Consider the following 20,455-nt stretch of genomic DNA (forward strand, 5'->3'; position numbering starts at 1 on the left):
CTTTTGGGTTGCCATAGCAACCGCTTCCCTAGTGGCCACTGCCATCAAAGTCGTAGTTTTCCTTGCTGTCACCACCAGGTCCACCACCGCCGCATGGTTGCTGTGATCTCGACTGGGTCAATAACATACTCTACTATTACAAAACTTCCATGGCCAGAGTTTATATCATCAAATGCATTACTATAAATAAACATCTGCATTTTTTACACCTTTAATAAGAAGCCACCCGGTTAACGCTCCTTTTTAATCTGATGATTAGTAAATATAGTTTTACAACCTGTACCCGAAAAGCCCCTATAGCTCAGTGGTAGAGCGTCAGTCTTGTAAACTGAAGGTCCGTAGTTCGATCCTGCGTGGGGGCATTTTTGGTTTTTAATTTTTTCATATATATATATATATATATATATTTTTTTTTTTTTTCTCCTTAGCTTCTTTTCATTTCACCATCCAATGTCAACAACAAAAATTTAAAAAAAAAACTAATTTTTTTAATAAAAATAATTAATTTGAGCTGACATAATAACTCAAACTCCTTTTCAAGTCAGTTTTCAAACCCAATGTAACAATAATATTTTTATAATCTCTGATTGGTCAACATCAAATTAAAAAAATAATGCAGACTAATGGAAATCATGGGTCCAAATTTATGAAGTGAACTACCTCATTGCTCGAATTGAATGCATAAATTGCCAGCTGAAAGTTACACCACAACAAAGTGATTGCCATGCTAGTATAGTTGTTGTGTTAAGCATTGCACAACTTTTATGATTATGATTTAAAAATTAAATTAAAAAAAAACTATAAATTTATATTTTTTTCTTAAATAAATTTATAATTGATTATCAAACCACTTTTAAATATTCTTTTTAAATTAACATGGGTATCCGGACCAGTTTGCGCGCACCTCAACTAATCTCACGGACCATGAAGTTAATGACCATGTAAGTTTCCAGTGGCCCTAAGATTAGTGAGATTCGAACTGGTGACTTCTAAGAAGTAAACCCAAGACCTCACCAGTTAAGCTGCACCCCTCAGGATTTTTTTTTAAATATCTTTTAAATCTATGATTGTGATAGAATGTAGTAATGCTAATGTTAGCACTACTATTACAGATGTTAATTTTTTTTTTTTTGTTAACACATTTTCATTCAACAAGAAGCCAGATGCAAACCCAACAAATCACAACCAAGAATTCAAAATGTTTCAGAAGTTATGCTGCAAGAACAATCTTTCTTGAGGTGAGGCAGGTCCAATCTCTTCCTCCAAGCTCCTCAGCGCATCCCCTACACTTGCAACATAGCCTAAATTTCTTGCTGAGGATTTACCATCGACATCTGCATCCGAGGCTGATGACTTTCTCCCTTGGGAGGAAGTAACGCTTGGAAAAGTTATCCATGAAGGTGCTCGAAACTCGATCCTTTGGTCTTCGCCTTCGACGACATCAGTTTCTGAGACTGCTGATTGGTTTGAAGACCTCTGGGAGGATTTCTTATGCATTCTACTGCTTCCAAGAACAACTTCGGTCGGCAATATTGGTTGGTCATTGCATGGGCTGCCCATCAACTGTGCAAGGGCACGTTCTAAAGCTGTTGTTACTTTATCCATGGATGGCCTTTCCTTCCCCCTCATTCTAACACACTTGCAAGCTACATTTGCAATCCTTTTCAAAGCTTCGGGATCAGATGGAGGCTTCAACGCTGGGTCCAATATGGCTGATATATCTCCTGCTTTGATCAGAGGAACTGCCCATTCAACTATATTTCCTTCTTCGTATTGCATATCTATGGCCTTTCTGCTACTGAGGATTTCTAAGAGCAACACGCCAAAGCTATAAACATCGGATTTGGTTGTGAGGTAGTGAAGCCTGTAGTACTCAGGATCAAGATAGCCAAGAGTTCCTGCAGGAAGCTCAGCCAACGGCGAACTACTATCAGCTGGTCCCAACAAAGAAAGGCCAAAATCAGACACCCTGGCATTGTGTTCTTCATCAATGAGAATGTTTGAAGATTTGATGTCTCGATGAATTACAGGTGGACAAGCATAACCATGCAAGTATTCGATTCCCCTAGCTGCTTGGACTGCAATGGTAACCCTTCGAACCCAATCCAATTGCTCTATTAAGGCAGGGTTCTTCCCATGAAGATGCTGGTACAAGGATCCATGAGCCATGAATTCGTAAACCAGAAGCCTTTCTCCACCCTCTTCACAATAGCCAAGCAGGTTGAGTAAATGAGCATGGTTTAACCTTGATAGCAGATCTAGCTCAGTGTGGAATTCTTTGGAGTTTTTCTGCTTATCAGTACACACAATAGCCTTTTTAACCGCAACAACTGTCCCATTCTTTAATACCCCCTTATAAACACATGAGAAACTTCCCTTTCCCACTATGGATTCTTCCTTGAATCCGCTGGTGGCCCCCTCAAGTTCCTCATAAGTGAACATCCTTGCCCTCCTTAACTTAATCTCATCCATGTCAGTACGGATCTTCCCGTTATCTTTAGAAACTGAAGTACCGCCGCCGTTGTTTTTCTTGGGCTTCAATTGTTTTGCCGAGCATTGACAGTTCCTCAGCCTATAGTGAACATACAAAATAGCAGTTGTTGTTACAACAATCACCAAGAACACAGCAAGGCCAATCTCTGCAATAACAACCGGCAATTCCAATGACCAAAACCTGTTCTTTCCTTTAGCATTATTGGAATATAAGGAAGAACAGTTTGAGAAGCATTCTGCTGAATAGCAACTTGAACAATTATAATCACACTGACGATCTGATTTCAAAGTACATTCCATTTTCTGGTACATTTCAGCAGGGCAACCATTACTGCAAGGCAAACAAGCATGAGAGTCTGGAGACTTGCAAGGTGGATTAGCATCGAAAAATTCATAGGAACCAGGAGGACAAGGAGTAGTTTCACAGAGTCCAGGCGAAACAGCTAGGGGAAGAGAGCTAGGGAACTCAAGACCCCAACAAACAGGTAAGAGGGATTTCTCGGCGAGAATTCCACAAGTGAAGTAATTTCCAGCAGCGATTTCATAGACCTTAATGGCAGACGGGGTTGGAGTGCTTCGCTTTACAATATAGCCCCAACAAATCACCTCGCGGTCATAGCTCTTGATTCCACAAGCATGGAACTTTCCTCCCACGACAGACAACATAGGATCACTAGGAGGAAAATCAACATTTCCTTGGTTCAAATATGCTGCTGATATGACAGAAATCTCTTCTTCAAGGCCCAGGCTCCTTCCCCAACAGAAGGCTCTTGAATTCACCCCCTCTAAAATCCCACAAACATGATATCCACCAGCGGCAATCTTTTGAAACCTCATTTCTTGAGGAATCAAGCTGATTACACGACTATTAGCCTCATCACCCCAACAGAAAACAGTCCTATTCTCCGAAAACAATCCACAGTTGAACTCAGAACCAGCTGAGATTGATTGAATCTGCCCATCAAACACATGGTTCCTTGTCATGTTGTAACCCCAACAATCAATAAGGGAAAGGTTTCTACTCCTGCCTGTTGAAGGCTTTCTCAAACCACATAAATGGTAATCGCCAGCACTGATTTCTACATACTCGGCCTCTTCCATCATAGGCCGAGGCACACCTGGTCGAAGATAGCCACTACTTCCCCAACAATACGGTTGGTTAGATTCCAACAGAAGCCCACAAACAAAGCCATCTCCAGCAGTTAGACCAATAAAATGGAAATGAGCTGGAGTTCCATAGATTATAGCTGAATTTGAACCATAACAATTCACAAGATGAGACCCATCTGATTTTAGACCACAAAAGACAGGACCATTCTCACCATAAGAAATGGCAATGGAAGACATGGAGCCTAAACCTGAGACTAGCCACCATAAATCTGATAGAACCACAAAATGAACCAAATATCCACCATTCCATTTGCCGATCATCAAGACCCTGATAAAAAAATCTCTAACAGAATAGCTCGAATTCCTCATCAAACAAGCCAAACCCCAAGATACAAAGATATGAAATGGCACCTACTTTATGTTTTGATGGTTAACCACCTGCACTATAGGTAGACGAGGACTTCACCTTGATTATGACTTGCATGTTAGCCTCTTAAAACATGATGTGAAATTCTGATATCTGTCAGTGTTCAACAGTAACCAGCATGAAGTGAAAAAACCTGTCAAGAACGACACCTAAACACCATATTTTGCATCCAAACACCACAACACACAACCCTCATCCATAAGCAACAAAGGAGAAGAAAATGTGACGAACATTGCAAACATACTCGAAGCTACTGATGTTCAACCAAAACCCAGATTAAAAAACTTGCTATCTTGAAACAACTACAATCTCATAAACACAACACCTTATACTGAAAATCCAAGAACTTGAGCAGCTTTTGATCTTTACACCTTCCTGTTTCAAAAAATAACTTACCCTTTAACTGGAAGACAGACTTTTGCATGTTTCGGATCAACAAACTTGCATTAGATCACATTTAGAGCCAACACTCAGCTGCTTTCAAGTATAACTTCAACCCCACCTCATTTTGGTAAAAAAAAAAAAGTCTCTCTTTTGCATGTGGCCAACTGAAAAAAGGTTAGTAATGCTTGAAGAGAAAACTTTAAGTGGGGTGAGTCTGTTGATGGTGGTAGCAGGAGTGTTGTTTCAGGCAAGAGAAGAGAGGGAGGGAGGGAGGGAGAGTCATAAATGTCCATAAAACTGTAGCTTCTCAATATGGACAGGTGTAGGTGAAGACAATAAATGAAGCATTTAATGCTAATTGATCCTTTTCATGCCTTGTTCACTACACTCTTACAGTTCTTTCAAGCTTTCCTTTTCTTCTTCTTTTTGAGCCCTTTTTTACTCTTTCTAGCTTCTCGAGTGAAACTGTCATTTGTTTGTTCTCATGCATGTCTTTGGTCTGCCATAAATATACTGAGTTGCAAAACTTATTTGTCTTGACATGTAAGAAGAGAATTCACTATAATTAGCATCCTCCAAGAGAATTTCCATAAATGCTATTAATGGCTGCTTAAACTCTGTTTTTTTTTTTTAATGACTAGTTTAATTAGGGGTGAAGCTGATAATTCACAGCTGAAGTTTCAAGTTCATATATATTCCATATGCTTACCGTGATAGAGTGACGTACAAAGTAATTAATTTCTTATTGTATAGCAATAAAGTTAATGAAAACTAAGTTTAGAAAAAGTTGGTCGAGAAAGTCCCATTAATGACTATCATTGTTAAAGCCGGCCCCTGCAGTGACCTAAGACCAGGAGTCTTGTTCAACCCGGATTTGTAGTTGAGTCGGTCTAGATATTAATTCATAAGATTTGATTGATTTAGTTTAGTTTTTAATAATTCAATTGGCTCGACTTTGTCAATATAAAAAAACAAAAAAAAAACAAAAACAAATAATATTATTTTAGTAAAAATAATTCATCTAATGACCCGGGAATTAACTTGTTAACTAGATCATTTTCTAAGTCAATTCTTAGATTGGATATGGTATCTATGTTGTGTTTGAGATTGTAATGAAGAATAATTTTTAAAATGTTTTTTATTTTAAGATATATATTAAAATAATATATATATATTTTTTAACATCAATACATCAAAATAAAATAAAAAACACTAAAAATATTAATTTAAAACTAAAAAAATAAAATAAAAATTAAAAAAATAAAGTATAACCACACTCTCAAAGAATGTCATGATATAAATGTGTAGTTGTTACATACTAGTTTAGATCATCAGATAAAGTTTAGAGATTATTGCCTAAATTAGGAAGGTTAGGTAAAAAAACAAAAATAGTTAGCTGGATGGCTCATGTACCCATGTTTCCTCTTAAATGAATGAAGATGGAGAAAAATAACAATCACAAATTACAAATAGTAATTTCCTCCTCCTCTTCTTCTTATCAATCCCAGGCGAAGGTGAACCTTGGTTTATTTTTATTTTTTTTAAATACAATATTATTTTAAATATTAAAAAAAAAAACAAAATGACTTTGTATTTATTATAAAAAACATGCTGACCGAGTCTCATTCAAGTACTAAATTACATGTTAACCCATTAAATTACTTAGATTTGACTACGTCAACTTCCAAACAATTCAATATAAAACCCTAAAAAGAGTAAAGTCTCAGCCAGATAGGCATCAGGTAAAGGTAAACTTGCTGAGCCGAGATAACTATATGTTTGAAAGTAGTCGGTGATGTTCAAATTAAATTAGCATATAAGACAAATCCATAATAACCAACGTAAAAATAAGTCCCGATTTCAAGGGATATGCAAGGAGCGTAACATGGGGATTTGGCATGATACCATCAAATTAAGGTAGGGGGGCCAGCCAATTTTTGCAGTTCCATGAAGAACAAAAATGAACACCTAATAACTCGTATCTTTGCTCTAATTCTTGTCTTATTTTGGTGGTTTAAGCTTTTCTGCTTTGATTTTGAGTTTGATGTCTACGAAGATTCAAAGTTTCCACATGACAATTAAGGATTAAAATAAAAACCCATTTTCTATTAATTAAAATACAAATCTTTTTTTTTAGATTCATTAAAAGACAAACTTAGTCACATTCAATTAAGTCTAAAATAAATAAATAAATATCCAAAAAAATAAAAGTTTAGCTCCAATTTTACCATGGTTACCTCATAGCTTAATACAAAACCTTGTTGATTCAAAGATCTAAACCAAGTTGGTTTCACAATAAATAAGGGAAAGTCTCGATTTACTTGCAATCCAGTTAAAAATATGTTGATTTTTTTTTTATTTTTTTTAAATTTATATTATTTTGACCTTTTAACTTCTTTTTTTATATTAATCCATGAATCTGTAACTCGAACCTTGAATTCGTAACTCAAACCTTACCTTGGTCAAACTTGGCCAGGTTTAGTAATTTTAATAAATGCTTCTCTTTTGTCTCCATGCTTCCTCTATTTTCGTGTATCAGAGTATATTTCTCAAGCACTTATGATTATTTCATATTAGAATATTTAATTTTGTTGGGTGGATCAAATAACATAAGCCAGAATCCAGCAAACTTGAAGCAAATCCTAGTTGGCTGGGATATCAGGAATCTGTGTGACCCCAAGAGAAGAATGGATGTGAAGAATGAAGCAACCAAGAAATTGTATATTACAAAATAAAATCACCTCAAAGACTTGTGAATGTGAACTTGAGAGTTGTTAAATTGAATAATAGGTTATATATCCAACTTGAGCCCCACAATTACATATATAAATTAAAGAAGTAGGCAGTCCAAGAAGAAAGAAAGAAAACAACACATGTTTACGATTTTAAAACAGATATACAGATCTATATGTCTTTTCTTTTTCATTAATTGTTTGTTAGAATCTTTATAATTTTATGTCATGAATCATTAATATGATAAAAAAACGTAGTCAGTAGTAGTCACACTAGCTAAGAAACTTCAGGTCATAATCTATATCTAGTCTTCATAAGTTCCCATTTTTTGCCTTTTCTATTTTGATTCTGTATATCAATATTTAAATGCAAGGAAGAAGAAATGTATAACTCCATGCATAAATAAAGTAGGTGCTGAAAAATATTCTGTACGTTTGTTTTGCAAAATATTTTACATTAAAAATTTTAGTAAGTAATCACTTAAAAAATATAAAATGATGATGTATTATGGTGGTAGAAAGGTGAAAATGGTGATTGCGATAATATATAATGATAATATTATCTTCATTATATTTGAAATATTTATATGATATTATGAGTGAATTACTTATACAAGAAATACTTTATGCATAATCTAAGTTTATAAACTGACCATAAAATATTTTATGTTGATTAGTTATATAAAATATTTTACAAAAAATAAACACAAAAAAATTAGAAAAAAAATATTTTTTTTGCAAAATAAACACATATATTAGTTAGTCTATAAAGTAGCAGCCAATTCTCAATTAGATCTTTAAAATCACTTTATTTAATTTGTCCTCTCACCAGCCGCCCATTAGAAAATTAATTGCCTCCCCTCTTTTTTGTCTAAAACTTGTGTTTATGTAATTTTTATTCGAAAATATTTCAGGTCATCTAAGACTAAATCTCTCTCTAGATTATCTTAAATGTGTGACCTAACATTGACTTGGTATATTCATATAAATTTAATAAATTTCCATGAATACTAGCTCTAAGGTTTGGATCTATAAAGTTAAAGAAAGAAGTGAACCTTCTTAACCTGACTTGAAGTTGTATTTAGGCAATTAACAACATTGTTTTGAAGAGAACTTGACATGTTAAAAATTTGTGATGGTTTTAGATAGGAGAATCGAATTGAATAGCTTTGAAAGATGGGATACCTAATTGTCGATAGTTAGGGCACAAAGCTACTAGCTTGTTGCAGAGCACGATGACAATAAACACGGGACAACTGTCTCAATTAGTTTTTGGGGTTTGGAAGCTTAATTCCCCTATGTTTTGGACTCCATGGACAATCTTTTTTCCCCTTAATAATCCATTATTAAAATATTTAGACAACATTTAATGAGAATCTAAGGATCTGGTGGAACTGATTCTAATATAAAATAATTTTAGATAAGAGAAAGTCAAGTACTCAGAGGAGCTAACTTTCAACTCGAGAAATCTCAAAACTTTACCTTTGTTGAACGTCATGTTTTTTCTATAGCGAAAGCCCATTGGATCTTCAGGGAAGCCCCAACCTGGAAAATCCAAGTTGAAAGTTCTACCTTCAAAACTCGTGCTTCAACTGGCAGCTTGAACAACCTGCCTTAACCAACTAGGTTTGCAAATGGTCATCATGCAGAAGAAGTAATATTTAAGCAGAATGATTTTCTCTCCAATAATAAGTATCTTCGAGCCAATTTGCACGTTAACTAAAACGACCTTAAAAAATCACCTCCAATATTAGCTAGATGCATTCCCAATATTAGCTAGGTGCATTCTGAGAAATAAATTCGATTCGAATTCTGAAAGTTGAAGAGGAAAAAACCTTTTTAACAAACAAAAAAAAATCCCTTGAGATTGCAGAATGGTAATTGCAATATGGCAGAGCGTCTGGATGAAAATGGGGAGGGTTTTCAGCAGCTGACGCTACATAAGTAGGAAGAGAAGGGAGTGAGAGGGCTTTCGTTGTTTTGTCTCTGCAGCGAGTATTGTAACACTGCAACTGGTTTCAGTTCAAACAAGATAGTATTACCTGAACATGATCTGTGAATTATTGGCTATTAACTGGATATTTTGTGACTTTCTATTAGATGCTCCACTTGCATCGGATCAATTCTTTGGTAAGACGCAATACACATGGATTTACAACACTTAAAAATCAAGGCAAAGATGAATAATATTCCAAGAATATTTTGTTTAAGAAATTCATAAAAGAATCAGAAGTAGAAAATTCCGAAAATATACAAATCCATTCAGTAAAAAAAAAAATATGGTACAGATAATTTATAACAAAAAAAACAACAATTTGATATCTACCGAATTACCATGAAATTCCGTAATCAGATTGCTTTTGTGACTGCTGTGTGGCAGAAGAAAAATTATAAGGCTTTAACTACCTTGAAGAATGCGTTGTAGTTTTCTTTCGTGTATGAACTGATCTCCAAAAAATGTAGAATCTGCAACTTAATGAAAGTAAGATGGGCATTAAGACAGCTATAAAGTCAATTATCGCCATACATATCTGCATGTATGGATGGCATGTGCGTATGTATTGAATGAATAAAGCCAACCATCATAGCCAGTTATATAGCGTATATTATGACTCCCTTTTATAACTCTAAACGTGATTCTATCTAAAGACTGCTTAACAATAGTCAATAGAGACATGCATCATTTTAAACATCACAGAAAGTAAAGGGACAGTCGGTATGTTTCCCGCCCAAGGAAAGTAGTAGTTAAAAGGGTGTTGTACTTACCATAAACTGTACCCTAAATTTGGAAACAGCCAGACAATAATATCAATCCAATTGTTCTGATGCAGGCAGCATGTAGAACGTGAAATCACTGAAACCAAAAGAAAGAAAACAAGAAAAGCAAGGATTCACAGATATGTCAAGGGAAATGAAAAGGCAAAAGGTTAGAACATAAGATGTGAAAACTAGCCACTCTGATGCCAATACAGGTCATGGTCGACCAGGTAGTTGTATGGCCCAAGTCAAGATTAGTTATCCACTTCAACGAGGTATCCATCTGTGATAATTAGTAGTATGGCCAAAGTAATGCATTGAGAGAGAACCTTAGAGACTAGCCTCATGGATCTTCTAGGAAGGACCTTTCCAGCAGAACGCCTTGTGCTTCTCAAAATTATCGTGTCGCTTTTGCGACGGCCATTCTGACTCACTCTATATATATGTGGCCTCTTTCTAAGGAGTTCTTCACTTGATTTGATAACACCAGACTTTAAAGAAGTCTTATCAACTGAGTCATCAACCTGCGAGCATCTGAAAGAGGCAGATTTGCATAAAATCAGATAACAGCATAAATAAAAAGTAGAAAATTAGACTTTACAAGAATAATAAATTACACTGAACTCTCCCTGCCATTGATAGCATTGCTCCATTCCTGCAAAAGGTTGAATGTGGTTCTAACACATTAGGTTCACTAGGTATACTTGGCAGAAACCAAAAATAGATGTGGATATCTTACCACAAAAGTTTTAGAATCAGATAAGAAGAATTAGAATTTTGCATTTTAACAAACAAAAATGTTTCAATAAGCTTCCATATAGCAGTCAACTTATGGATTCCTTCTTTTGCATGTTGTTGCAGCACATAAGATGAATGCATGATAGGGACAGGAAGATTTTTGCCCAAGTAATCAACTTATACAAAGAGACCAGCCATGAGAGACTTAGAGTAGTCGATATACAAACTGTCTTCTGTTTAAAATTTGTGAATCTCACGATATAAATCAGAGGATAATTGCTAATTGACAGTTCAAAACTTGCAGTTCTGTCAACAAAACAGGGGGAAATTTGCATCGCAGAACACATAAAACTACCTCTAATTCAGTTCTTCAAGCAACAAACACCAACAAAATTAAAGCAAAAACATGTCAGATAGAAGCAACAAATCATCTGAACCATGATCTCAGGGGCAAATGCTAATATTTAGCTGATATAGAGCACCCCACAATTAGGATTACAATGAATGAACTGTCCATCAAAATAGTAGATGTGGACAACTCGTATAGCACAAGTCAGAACTAAAGCCATTCTACAGAATAGCTTTGGAACATTCACTGACATATTTGAATTAGTCAGAACTTAACCCAAGGATCATCTAAGATCATCAAAATCACAGGATGAGATATTGCAAAACTTTTTTATTTTGGTAGATAGAGGGGCTGCAAAACCATTTTGGTGGATAGAGTGACAACATTATTTTAGTTTAGATAATGGGGCAAGATGAAACTCTCACCCGTAAATTTTTGATAATTTGGAATAACTTCAGCCTAGTACATTGCCTTGTGATTTACCTTGGATCTCCATGGTCTAATATGAGGAAAGTGGGAAGACATTCAGGACACAGGACATAGCCAGATGCCACACTTTAAAATCTAGATGTAGAAGAATAGAAAAACCATGCAAATGCAACAATGTACGTTCGAGTAAAGTAGAGGAGAAAAGCTATGACCTGCTCTTCGGAGCATGTGGGCACCTGGTTCTTGCAATGATCATTCTCACTTGAGTTGGCTAATCCATCTTGCTCAGATCCTCTATTGTGCTTTGAATCATATGGATCCAAGAATTCGCCATTTTTATGAGGTAAACATGATGCATCTTTGTGATAATTCCCAGTTTCTGATAACTGCATCTCCATAAAGCACCCAGGAAATACAACACTAGCATTCTCAAGATTACAACTGTTCTGCTGGGTTGAATTCTCACAGACTTCATCATCCCACTTTGAACTCTGATGCATCAATGCAATATGATCTACGGAACCATTGGATATGGAGTTGACAGCAAAATTGCAGGCTGTCTTTTCTAATGGAGTATCAGTAATATCTGAGTCAGGGGCAGCTATGCACTCCTTTTCACTACAGGATTCAGTGTTCAAATTTTTGTGATTCTGCCCATCAGAACTGGGTTTGGCTGAGGCAAGTCCTGGATCCTCCTTTAAGTACAAGGAAACATCGACAGCTACACTGCATGGTATTACAGGTGATGAGATTAGGGAATTATCACCTCCATCTGGATGACCATTCCTCACATGACTATTTTTTTCTCCAACTGAACTCGGAGAAGGTTCAGCTTGCACAGAGTCATCCCTATTTTTGCCAGAATCAATATTCTGAAGTACAGAACTTTTCAGTTTTTTATTACTCTCTCCAATACACCCAAGCTCTTCATAAAGACTTCGAGACTTTGTATTAACCACATTGTCGCACAACGAAACCTGATTTTTATATTTCTTAATCCACTCTAATGGGCTTGAATTCAAATCAACACAAAGTTTGATCCCCTCTTCTGAACTGACATGAAATTCAAAAGATGCCGGAACATTTGCAGTAGTTATAATAGAAGGAAGGCCAATCTCTTTAGAACAGGCTACAGTATTTATGTCTCTACCATGAAATTGGGGTGAATCTTCTACCCTGCCACCAAGGCTTAATGGCTTCTTAAAGTTGACATGACTCCCAGCGTATTGAGAAAAAAACTGAGATGGAGATACCTCTTGGAAATTACTAATTAAGCCACCAAAGCTTTCCTGTTGATACATAGTGAAAATATAATTAACAAGTAGGAGTTCGGATGTTGCAGCACCTATAATGCGGATAAAAGGTATAAAAATCAACAGATTCCTTTAATATCACCCTCTACCAACTCTCGTGTTGACTAACACAAGCAGCTTTTAAGACATTCTGAATCAATAAAAAAGGAGATATATGCATCATGCATGGTCTATTTGGAAGCATTTCAATCATTCAAATCTTCATAAACACATTCAGCCAAAAAGAATACATCGATAAAAAGAAACAAACCTTATTATAAGCTCCAGGGCCAATAAAACTTTCCAAATTATTGGATTTGAAATTTCTATTTCCTTTGTAAATCTCCTCTCCAGGACGAGATGTGAGTTCAAAGCTATCTGCAACAGACATAATGATCAATTTTCATCAGAATCTATACCAATTCGGTACAAAGTCAATTCACAGCCAAGAATATAATCCTAAATTCACAGAAATTAGAATCAGATTTTGGTGGTTTGCAAAGGCACAAACCTTTTATAGAATTTAATGCAGGCTTAGGCTGCATTGGTGGCATCAAAGATGTGTGAAGTAAAGCATCTTGAACCCCATCTATGCTTGTGCCTGATGATACCAAATTCAAACCCTTCCTCTGCAAATATGTCAAACATCAGTTTTCAATGTACTTATTACAAGCAAATACATTTTAACTAATCTCAAAAGAAAAGTGGAACTCAAAACTTGTCTGGGAAAAGAGAAAAAAAAAATCAAACCCTCATAGCCACTAGCATAACAAGCAAAACAATTCTAAAACTTGTCTAATTTTCACAACCTCCTCCTCAAGTACATTTAAAACACACAGATAAGGTTGAAAGTAACACAACATTTTTTAACATATTAAAAAAAAATGATAGCTTCTTCGAGAATGAACCACAATCAATCAAATCAATTCCAAAATTCATTATTTAACAAAAACTAGTGATTACTTCAAAGTTTCTCCTTGAAGAGCTCATAGCAATCAGCATACCAAGAATCCATAAAACACACTGATAATTTTGAATAATAACAACACTACAAATTTGGCATATAAAACACATGGATAAGTTCAAAAATCTTGGAAAGCATTTTCTAAGCATACTAACAAAAAATATGATAACTTCTTCAAGAATGAAACAGATTCTACCAAAATGAACTTCCCTCACACAAACAAAACTAGTAATTATTTCAAACTTTCTTCCTAAAGAACTCATATCAATTAGCACACCAAATATTCATAAAACACACAAATAATCTCCACAACAACACTACAAAATTGACGCGGGACGTGTATCAAATGTCCAATCCCAAGAAGAAGTGAGGACGAGTCAAACAAGATCTCTAACAAAAACAGACATAACTTTTAATACAGCAATTGAATCTAACTGAAATATTGCGAGCGCGTTCTACAAGCCTGTTTCCCTATAGGATTGGCCAGCTAGGGCAAGCCAAGATCAAGATCACGACGAAATTAGGCCCAAAAGATGTTTCAGAATTCTCATTATTTTCCTAATTATTTTTGTATTCCTTTCTTAGGTTTCAGAATTTTATTTGGTTTATGTTACATTAACTAGGTCGGTTTTAGCTCCTATTTAATCAGTTTTGTATGTTATTTAGAGTTAGGAATTATTTACAGTTTATAAAACCAGAGTTATCTCTACAGTTTAGAGCTATAATTTGAGGGCTTGTTTCTTTCTTTTGTTATACGCTGCGTCAAAATTAGGCATGTAATTAACAGAAATCAAGTTAAGAAAAAATTAGGCATGTAATTAACAGAAATTAAGTTAAGAAAAAGCACGCTGATAATTTAACCCCAAAAAAAATAATTGCCTAATTTCCTAATTACATCCTCAACAACTACAGCAAATAATTAACAGACATTGAAATTTCTCATAAAATTATTACCATAAAGTAAAAAGCAAGTGATTCGACCATTTCAGAGCTTGATTTTCTAGCAGGCAAGCTACATTGCTTACACAAACTTTGAAGTTCTTTTCTCGAAAGTTTGCGAAAATACTCCTTTCCTCCATCACCTTCCTTATTTAACATCTACAACTAGAAGAGAAAAAAGGTCTCAATTACAAAATAATAAAATATTTTAACAAAATTACGAAGCTAAAGTGCTGAAACTAAGAAGAAATCACTCAAATAGAAATTTTAATTCAGAATAAAGAAGGAAAACAGCGCGAGCTGAAGTCTCTAAGCAGAGTGTTTTGGTGACAAATTTACCTGATCGGTGATTTTCCGGGAAAGATGGCGAGAGAGTGAAGAAAAAATCGAGAGAAACTTCTTCTGCGTTAGCTTAGCTAGCTGAGAAGTGGGAAGGCTGAAGAATCGGCTAATGCCGTGTTTCATGGGTTTTCTAAATCTTGGTTTTTTTTTTATTAATAATAAACCAATAAACCAAGGAAATATTATTTTTTTAGTGATTTTGGGTATTTTAGAAAATCCGAGAAACAATACTGCGTGTGCTAGAATACATTAAATAATATGGACGGGGATTGTGATTGCGTGTGGCCTTTCTCGGGATTGAGGAATGTAGTTCGGCCAATAGAATTTGTGGTTTTGAGAGACCACATGGTTGTTTCATGGGAGAGAGGAGTATCTGATTGTAATCTAGTTAAAGTTCAAAAAGAAATTGAGGCGCTGAGGTATATTGCTTGTCAGATTCAAATAAAAAATCTTAAAATTTTGTAGGATTTGAAAGGAAAAGGAATATATTAAACCACTTTTTTTTCTTTCTTCTTCTTTAATTTCTCTTTTCTATAAAATATTTTATTTACTTGTAAATTACCAACCACAGAATCTTTGATCCAACGACTAGAGCTAATATAAATATTTTTTGAAAAATGGCTAACTCTTGTTCTTTCGAACAAGACCTTGATTTGAAAAGAGAAATCATCATCTTGTTTGATATTATTTGATTGATGCAATATCTAACTATTAATAATTAATATGTGTATTCATCAAAAACATTTCTAAAAGTTGATAAAATAAAAAGTCACACTCCATTTGTATATTTTTTAAAAAACCTAAAATGACTCCATAATTAATTTGAAATTTGATTAATTTTGATCTAAATTGATTGAGGATGAATAAAAAATAGTAGATCTAATTAAAAATTAAAATTAATTCGGTGATGGAGTCAAAACCAAAAAATTTAAAAAAAAAACTTAAATAACTATCATTTAAACAAAAATAATAAACTTGGTTGATCCAATAACCTACAAGTTGACCAACAATCCAACAACTTGGATCCTAAATCGAGTCAAATTTCAGACCATGTGTAATAACTATAATTGTCACAATGTTCATTATATTATGATATTGTTTACCCTTTCTTCCACTTTGCTTTAGTGAATCTATGTCATTTCTCTATATGGTCGAACTCATGGGAGGTGAAGAGAGAAAAATATGGAGTTGTTGACAGAATTTCTAATGATATACATGATCGTTTTGTTTTTGAGAAGGTGAGAATACCTCCTGGAACAGATAAATTCAGGTTGATTCTTACAATTCAAATCATTAGATATATGTTGAAAAATAGATCACCAAAGGATAATTAGATTAGAGGTTCTTTCTAAAGATGAAAGAGAATGTGGTAGCGGTAGTTTTTCTAAGTGTTTTTCGCTTGGAAATCTATCAAGATATTTTTTTATTTTTAAAAATTTTTTTTGACATCAGCACATCAAAATAATCTAAAAATACAAAAAAAATATTAATTTAAAGCAATAAAAAAATTATATAAAAAATACTTTAAAAAAAAATACCAAAAACTTGAAAGATTGGCAAGGAGTGTGTTGGTTTGCCTCATGAAATGTGTGGGAAGAATGAGAGGAGTGGATGATGTATCCGAGTGGATAATTGCATTGCGAGAACCACAAAGATCATAATTAATTATATTTAAAAGTTTTAAGGTGTGGTATGGATGGGCTTATCCAAAATAATGGAGCCCATTATTACCAGTTTGAAAAGTTTGTTGGTGACAGGCTACATAAAGTCTTGGTCATCAGAGCAATGTGATCCAAGAAATTTTTTCACTGATGGAAGAAATTTTACAGTGTTTAAGTTATAATTACTAATATTTATAATATAAAAAAGAAATATATATATATAAAGAGGTAAACATTAGAAAGGAAATTTTAAAAATTAATTTTGAAAAGAGAAAATGCTTTTATGAGTCCAGACATGATTTTTTTCTCTTGCTTATATTTTTCCTATACGTGACAGTAAATATCATATTTTTTTATATTTATATTTATTTAGAGAATGTTTGTTTATATGATCATACGATGCACTTTATAAATAAACATAAACTTAAAATGACTTTGAACCCATGCAACGCATCTTGTAAGATGCTGTTTGGAATTATTTTTCACACAATGTTTCATTAAAATTTAAATTATTTTTTATTTAAAATTTATTTTTTATATTCTTGAATCGTTTTGACGTGCTAATATTAAAAATTATTTTAAAAAAATAAAAAAAATATTATTTTAATATATTTTCAAGCATGAAAAATCAACTGCTATTACGCTCTCAAATGCTATCTATATAAATGCAGCTTAATTTGGGATTGTTTGGGGTTGTGGTGCAATCCGTGTTTCATGATTTTAGTTTTTTTTTGGTTTAAAATTAGCTTTTTTTATGTTTTCGAGTCGTTTTGATGTGTTGATATCGAAAATAATTTTTTTTAAAAATATTATTTTGATATATTTCTAAGTAAAAAACATTTGAAAAATAATTATGACAACACTTTCAGATACCTCATTTGAACGAACCCCTCACATCCTTGTTTGGATTAAAATTCAAAAACTATTTGAAAATGCGGTTGAATCTCATTCTTTTAAATTTTAAAATTAATTTTTTTATTAAATTTTTATATATATATATTTAGATATGTTGATAAATATATTCTTCGGATGGCTCCGAACCTGGAATTTGGATGAATCTTTTCCTCACAATCTTGTCACTCTGCAGCTTCCGATGCCCTATTTTATCACTTGTTAGGCTCCCTATGGCATGTCTTCTGCTGTCTTGACATGACCTCTTACATTGGTTGCATGTGAGGCTTCGACTTTCGAGTTTCGAGTTTCGAGTGTATTTACCGGTGGATAGGGTTAATTTTTAAAATATTTTTTATTTAAAAATATATTGAAATAATATATTTTTATTTTTTAAAATTATTTTAATATATTAATTTTTAACATTAATCTATCAAAATAATTTTTTAAAAATAAAAAAATTATATATTTTTAAAAACACTTTTAAAATATAAAAATAAACTGTCGTTAATCTTGCTGCATATGTTTGGCTAGCTCGGCACTGCTTTTATCTGTCAATTCTGAGTTATCGGTCAAAAGAGAGCATGGAAGCTAGCTGGAGGTTGACATATTTCTCGCCGCTTTGAAGCGTGGGAGCATGATCGAGGAAGAGCAACGGCGAGAAAAGTTGTGGACTTTTTTTCTATGCAAATGTGGGAAAGTGAAGCCGGCCAGCTCATTAAGGGATGGAGACAGGTATGTCTCCAATGTCTATGGCTACTTGCAATTAAAATTCTTACAATGACTACAGTTGTCCCTTCTCTCTGGAGCATCTTAGTAGCTTAGTCAACTACTCTATGTTAATGATTAGATTCTAAATTGATCAGGAAACGACAGGATCTATTCACAAGTTGCACACATGACGACACCACTCTTCAGTCTCAATTAACATTATATTTTGTTAATCCATAAATAAAAAAATTTATATATTTTTTTTAAATACTTTTAAAATATAAAATGAAGCTAGGCGTCTAAACAAGCAAACCCTTTTCTTGGACTTAATTCAAGGGCAAGTTTCAGATCTTGACATCGAAAATTATGGGAAATGACACGTGAAGTTATTGATTATATCCATGTTTCCAGTTCATTTTGCTTGCTTAATGTCAAACAAGTTATGTTTTTCCTAACTACACGACAGATAATAATGCCCAAAATTCATTTTTAGTCAACAACTCAAAGGTTACTGGCTAGCGATATAATGAAAAAATAAAAATTCAGTTAGGGGGGGGAATTAGAAAAATCTTTCTAGAGGGACTAAGATATAAATTTTACTAGTTTTAAGGTTAAAATTATAAATTGTTAAAAAAAAAAGGCTGGAAAAAAGAATTCTGCACAGGCCGGGGTCCCTGCCAGCCCCTGTCTCTGTCTCCACCCACTGAGTTGAAGGGCACAACTCATAAAAAAAAATTATACATAAAAAAAAAAGAGGGTACAATTATAAAACAGATCATTTGTCCCGAATAATAAAATTGTTGGTGTCCTTGGACATGCGAGTGCTACTACTCTTGAAAGCGAGAAAAAAGAAATCCCTGCCGTCTAAGATATTCAAATATTAATTAATAAAACAATGAAGTTCACTTAATTAAAATTATTTTGTTTTCAATTAATTATTTTATGATCATCATTATGTTTTGTTTTCAATTATTTATGACCATCATTATGTTTTGTTTTCAATTAATTATTTTATGATCTTATTAATTAAAATTTCAATAATGGTGATGCTAATCTGCCTTGTAAGCTGTCGAGCCGCGGTGGCTCATGTCCCACAAGGAGGATTTGGCAAGGAATTAGACCTAAAATGATGATGGTCTTGTGACATGTGTTGCCATCACATATAATGGCATACCTAATCTTGTATTAGGTATGATGGGTTATTCTAAACCAAACTTTGGTAGAGTGGGTTGAGATGTTAAGAGTTTTTTTTTTTTTTTTTTTTAATTTTACGAGATCCAAAACCGATAATTCATAAACAAGCAATGGTGTTTTTTTTTTTAAAAAAAAAAAAAAATCTAATACTTGATTAACAAGTTATGCCTTAATTAAGAGCGCGTTCTAGATTTTCCCCACAAATTATTATTCTTGAAATGTTTCTAACCAATATTCTCCTAAATCATTTAAATCCAGAAAATACTTAGATAATAGAACACGTTGTTGAAACTTGAAAGTGGGACTAGTTTGAATTTTGATGGTTAAGATTCTCAAGCCACATGATCCATTGGCATGAAACATGATCAAAGTAAATAATTTTAGAGCAAAAATCAAATATAAAATAGACAAAAATATATTTAATTGTAGAAATCAAAATGCAAACATAAAATAAATTAGTTTTTCAGACAATTTTAGAGGAAGGTTTTGTCATTAAAAAAAAATATTTTTTTATATGCCATTTTTATCTCTTTGTTATGAGAAAGAAATAGGAGTTCAATATTATACAACTTGCAATTTGAGATAGTTTAGCATCCTTGTCCCACATAAAGGAATCACTATATACATATATATATTCCAAGAAGAAAATGTTTAATGGTCTGTTCCATGACATGTTTGTTATTGTATTGAAAACGTTGTTTTTTTAAAAAAATTGAGATTGTTTTTTATTTATTTTTAAATTGTTTTGATATATTGATATCAAAAATAAATTTTAAAAATTAAAATAAAAAATTATTTTAATTTATTTTTAAAAAATATCTTTTACCACAAATGACACTAATACACTAATATTAAGAGAGGTTACTTTCACCAAGAACGTCAAGTTGCAGACTCCACTCAAATCTACAAATCATTTCTCAATGACTAAGACGTTATACTCAACTTCAATTCTTATTTTTTTTACTTCATTTTATATAAGAGATGGCTAAATTAATCTTCTTTCATAAAGTGTGATTAAGTTTGGTTTTCCATTTCTTCTTGT

The 20,455-nt window shown here is 33.4% G+C and overlaps 2 protein-coding genes and 1 non-coding gene across 8 annotated transcripts; 1 reads left to right on the forward strand and 2 right to left on the reverse strand.

Moving 5' to 3' along the window:
• Nucleotides 1-290: 290 nt before the first annotated feature.
• On the forward strand, nt 291-362 carry TRNAT-UGU (transfer RNA threonine (anticodon UGU)). Its single transcript has one exon. It is a non-coding gene; the product is annotated as a tRNA-Thr (tRNA).
• Nucleotides 363-1,051: 689 nt separating this feature from the next.
• On the reverse strand, nt 1,052-4,699 carry LOC7491759 (serine/threonine-protein kinase-like protein ACR4). The gene has a single exon (XM_002309771.4). It carries the CDS (start codon nt 3,970-3,972, stop codon nt 1,204-1,206), a length of 2,769 nt encoding a protein of 922 aa, XP_002309807.3. The 5' UTR covers nt 3,973-4,699; the 3' UTR covers nt 1,052-1,203.
• Nucleotides 4,700-9,314: 4,615 nt separating this feature from the next.
• LOC7469587 (uncharacterized) lies at nt 9,315-15,120 on the reverse strand. 6 transcript variants are annotated; one of them, XR_008059742.1, is made up of 9 exons: nt 14,954-15,117; nt 14,630-14,773; nt 13,223-13,340; nt 12,983-13,089; nt 11,632-12,708; nt 10,521-10,558; nt 10,233-10,437; nt 9,913-10,000; nt 9,315-9,612 (listed from the first exon to the last, which is right to left on the reverse strand). XR_008059742.1 is itself a non-coding variant. In XM_052454719.1 (9 exons), exons 1-8 carry the CDS (start codon nt 15,077-15,079, stop codon nt 9,955-9,957), a joined length of 1,848 nt encoding a protein of 615 aa, XP_052310679.1. In that variant the 5' UTR covers nt 15,080-15,118; the 3' UTR covers nt 9,315-9,612; nt 9,913-9,954. The 6 variants fall into 6 exon arrangements, 3 of the variants coding, with proteins under 3 accessions (XP_052310679.1, XP_052310678.1, XP_024461678.1); XR_008059743.1 differs by having other exon boundaries at nt 9,315-9,618; XM_052454719.1 differs by having other exon boundaries at nt 10,246-10,437; nt 14,954-15,118.
• Between the last annotated feature and the right edge of the window lie 5,335 nt (nt 15,121-20,455).

This window comes from Populus trichocarpa, chromosome 7 (genome assembly GCF_000002775.5).
Source record: "Populus trichocarpa isolate Nisqually-1 chromosome 7, P.trichocarpa_v4.1, whole genome shotgun sequence".
NCBI lineage: Eukaryota > Viridiplantae > Streptophyta > Magnoliopsida > Malpighiales > Salicaceae > Populus > Populus trichocarpa.

Excerpts from the sequence above, each read along its gene's own strand:
- LOC7491759 (XM_002309771.4), bottom strand. The coding sequence starts at position 3,972 with ATGAGGAATTCGAGCTATTCTGTTAGAGATTTTTTTATCAGGGTCTTG.
- LOC7469587 (XM_052454719.1), bottom strand. The coding sequence starts at position 15,079 with ATGAAACACGGCATTAGCCGATTCTTCAGCCTTCCCACTTCTCAGCTA. Across the intron at positions 13,341-14,629 it reads CACTTGCTTTTTACTTTATG|AGGAAGGGTTTGAATTTGGT; the intron begins GTAATAATTTTA and ends ACATATTTGCAG. Across the intron at positions 12,709-12,982 it reads GCCCTGGAGCTTATAATAAG|GAAAGCTTTGGTGGCTTAAT; the intron begins GTTTGTTTCTTT and ends ATGTATCAACAG.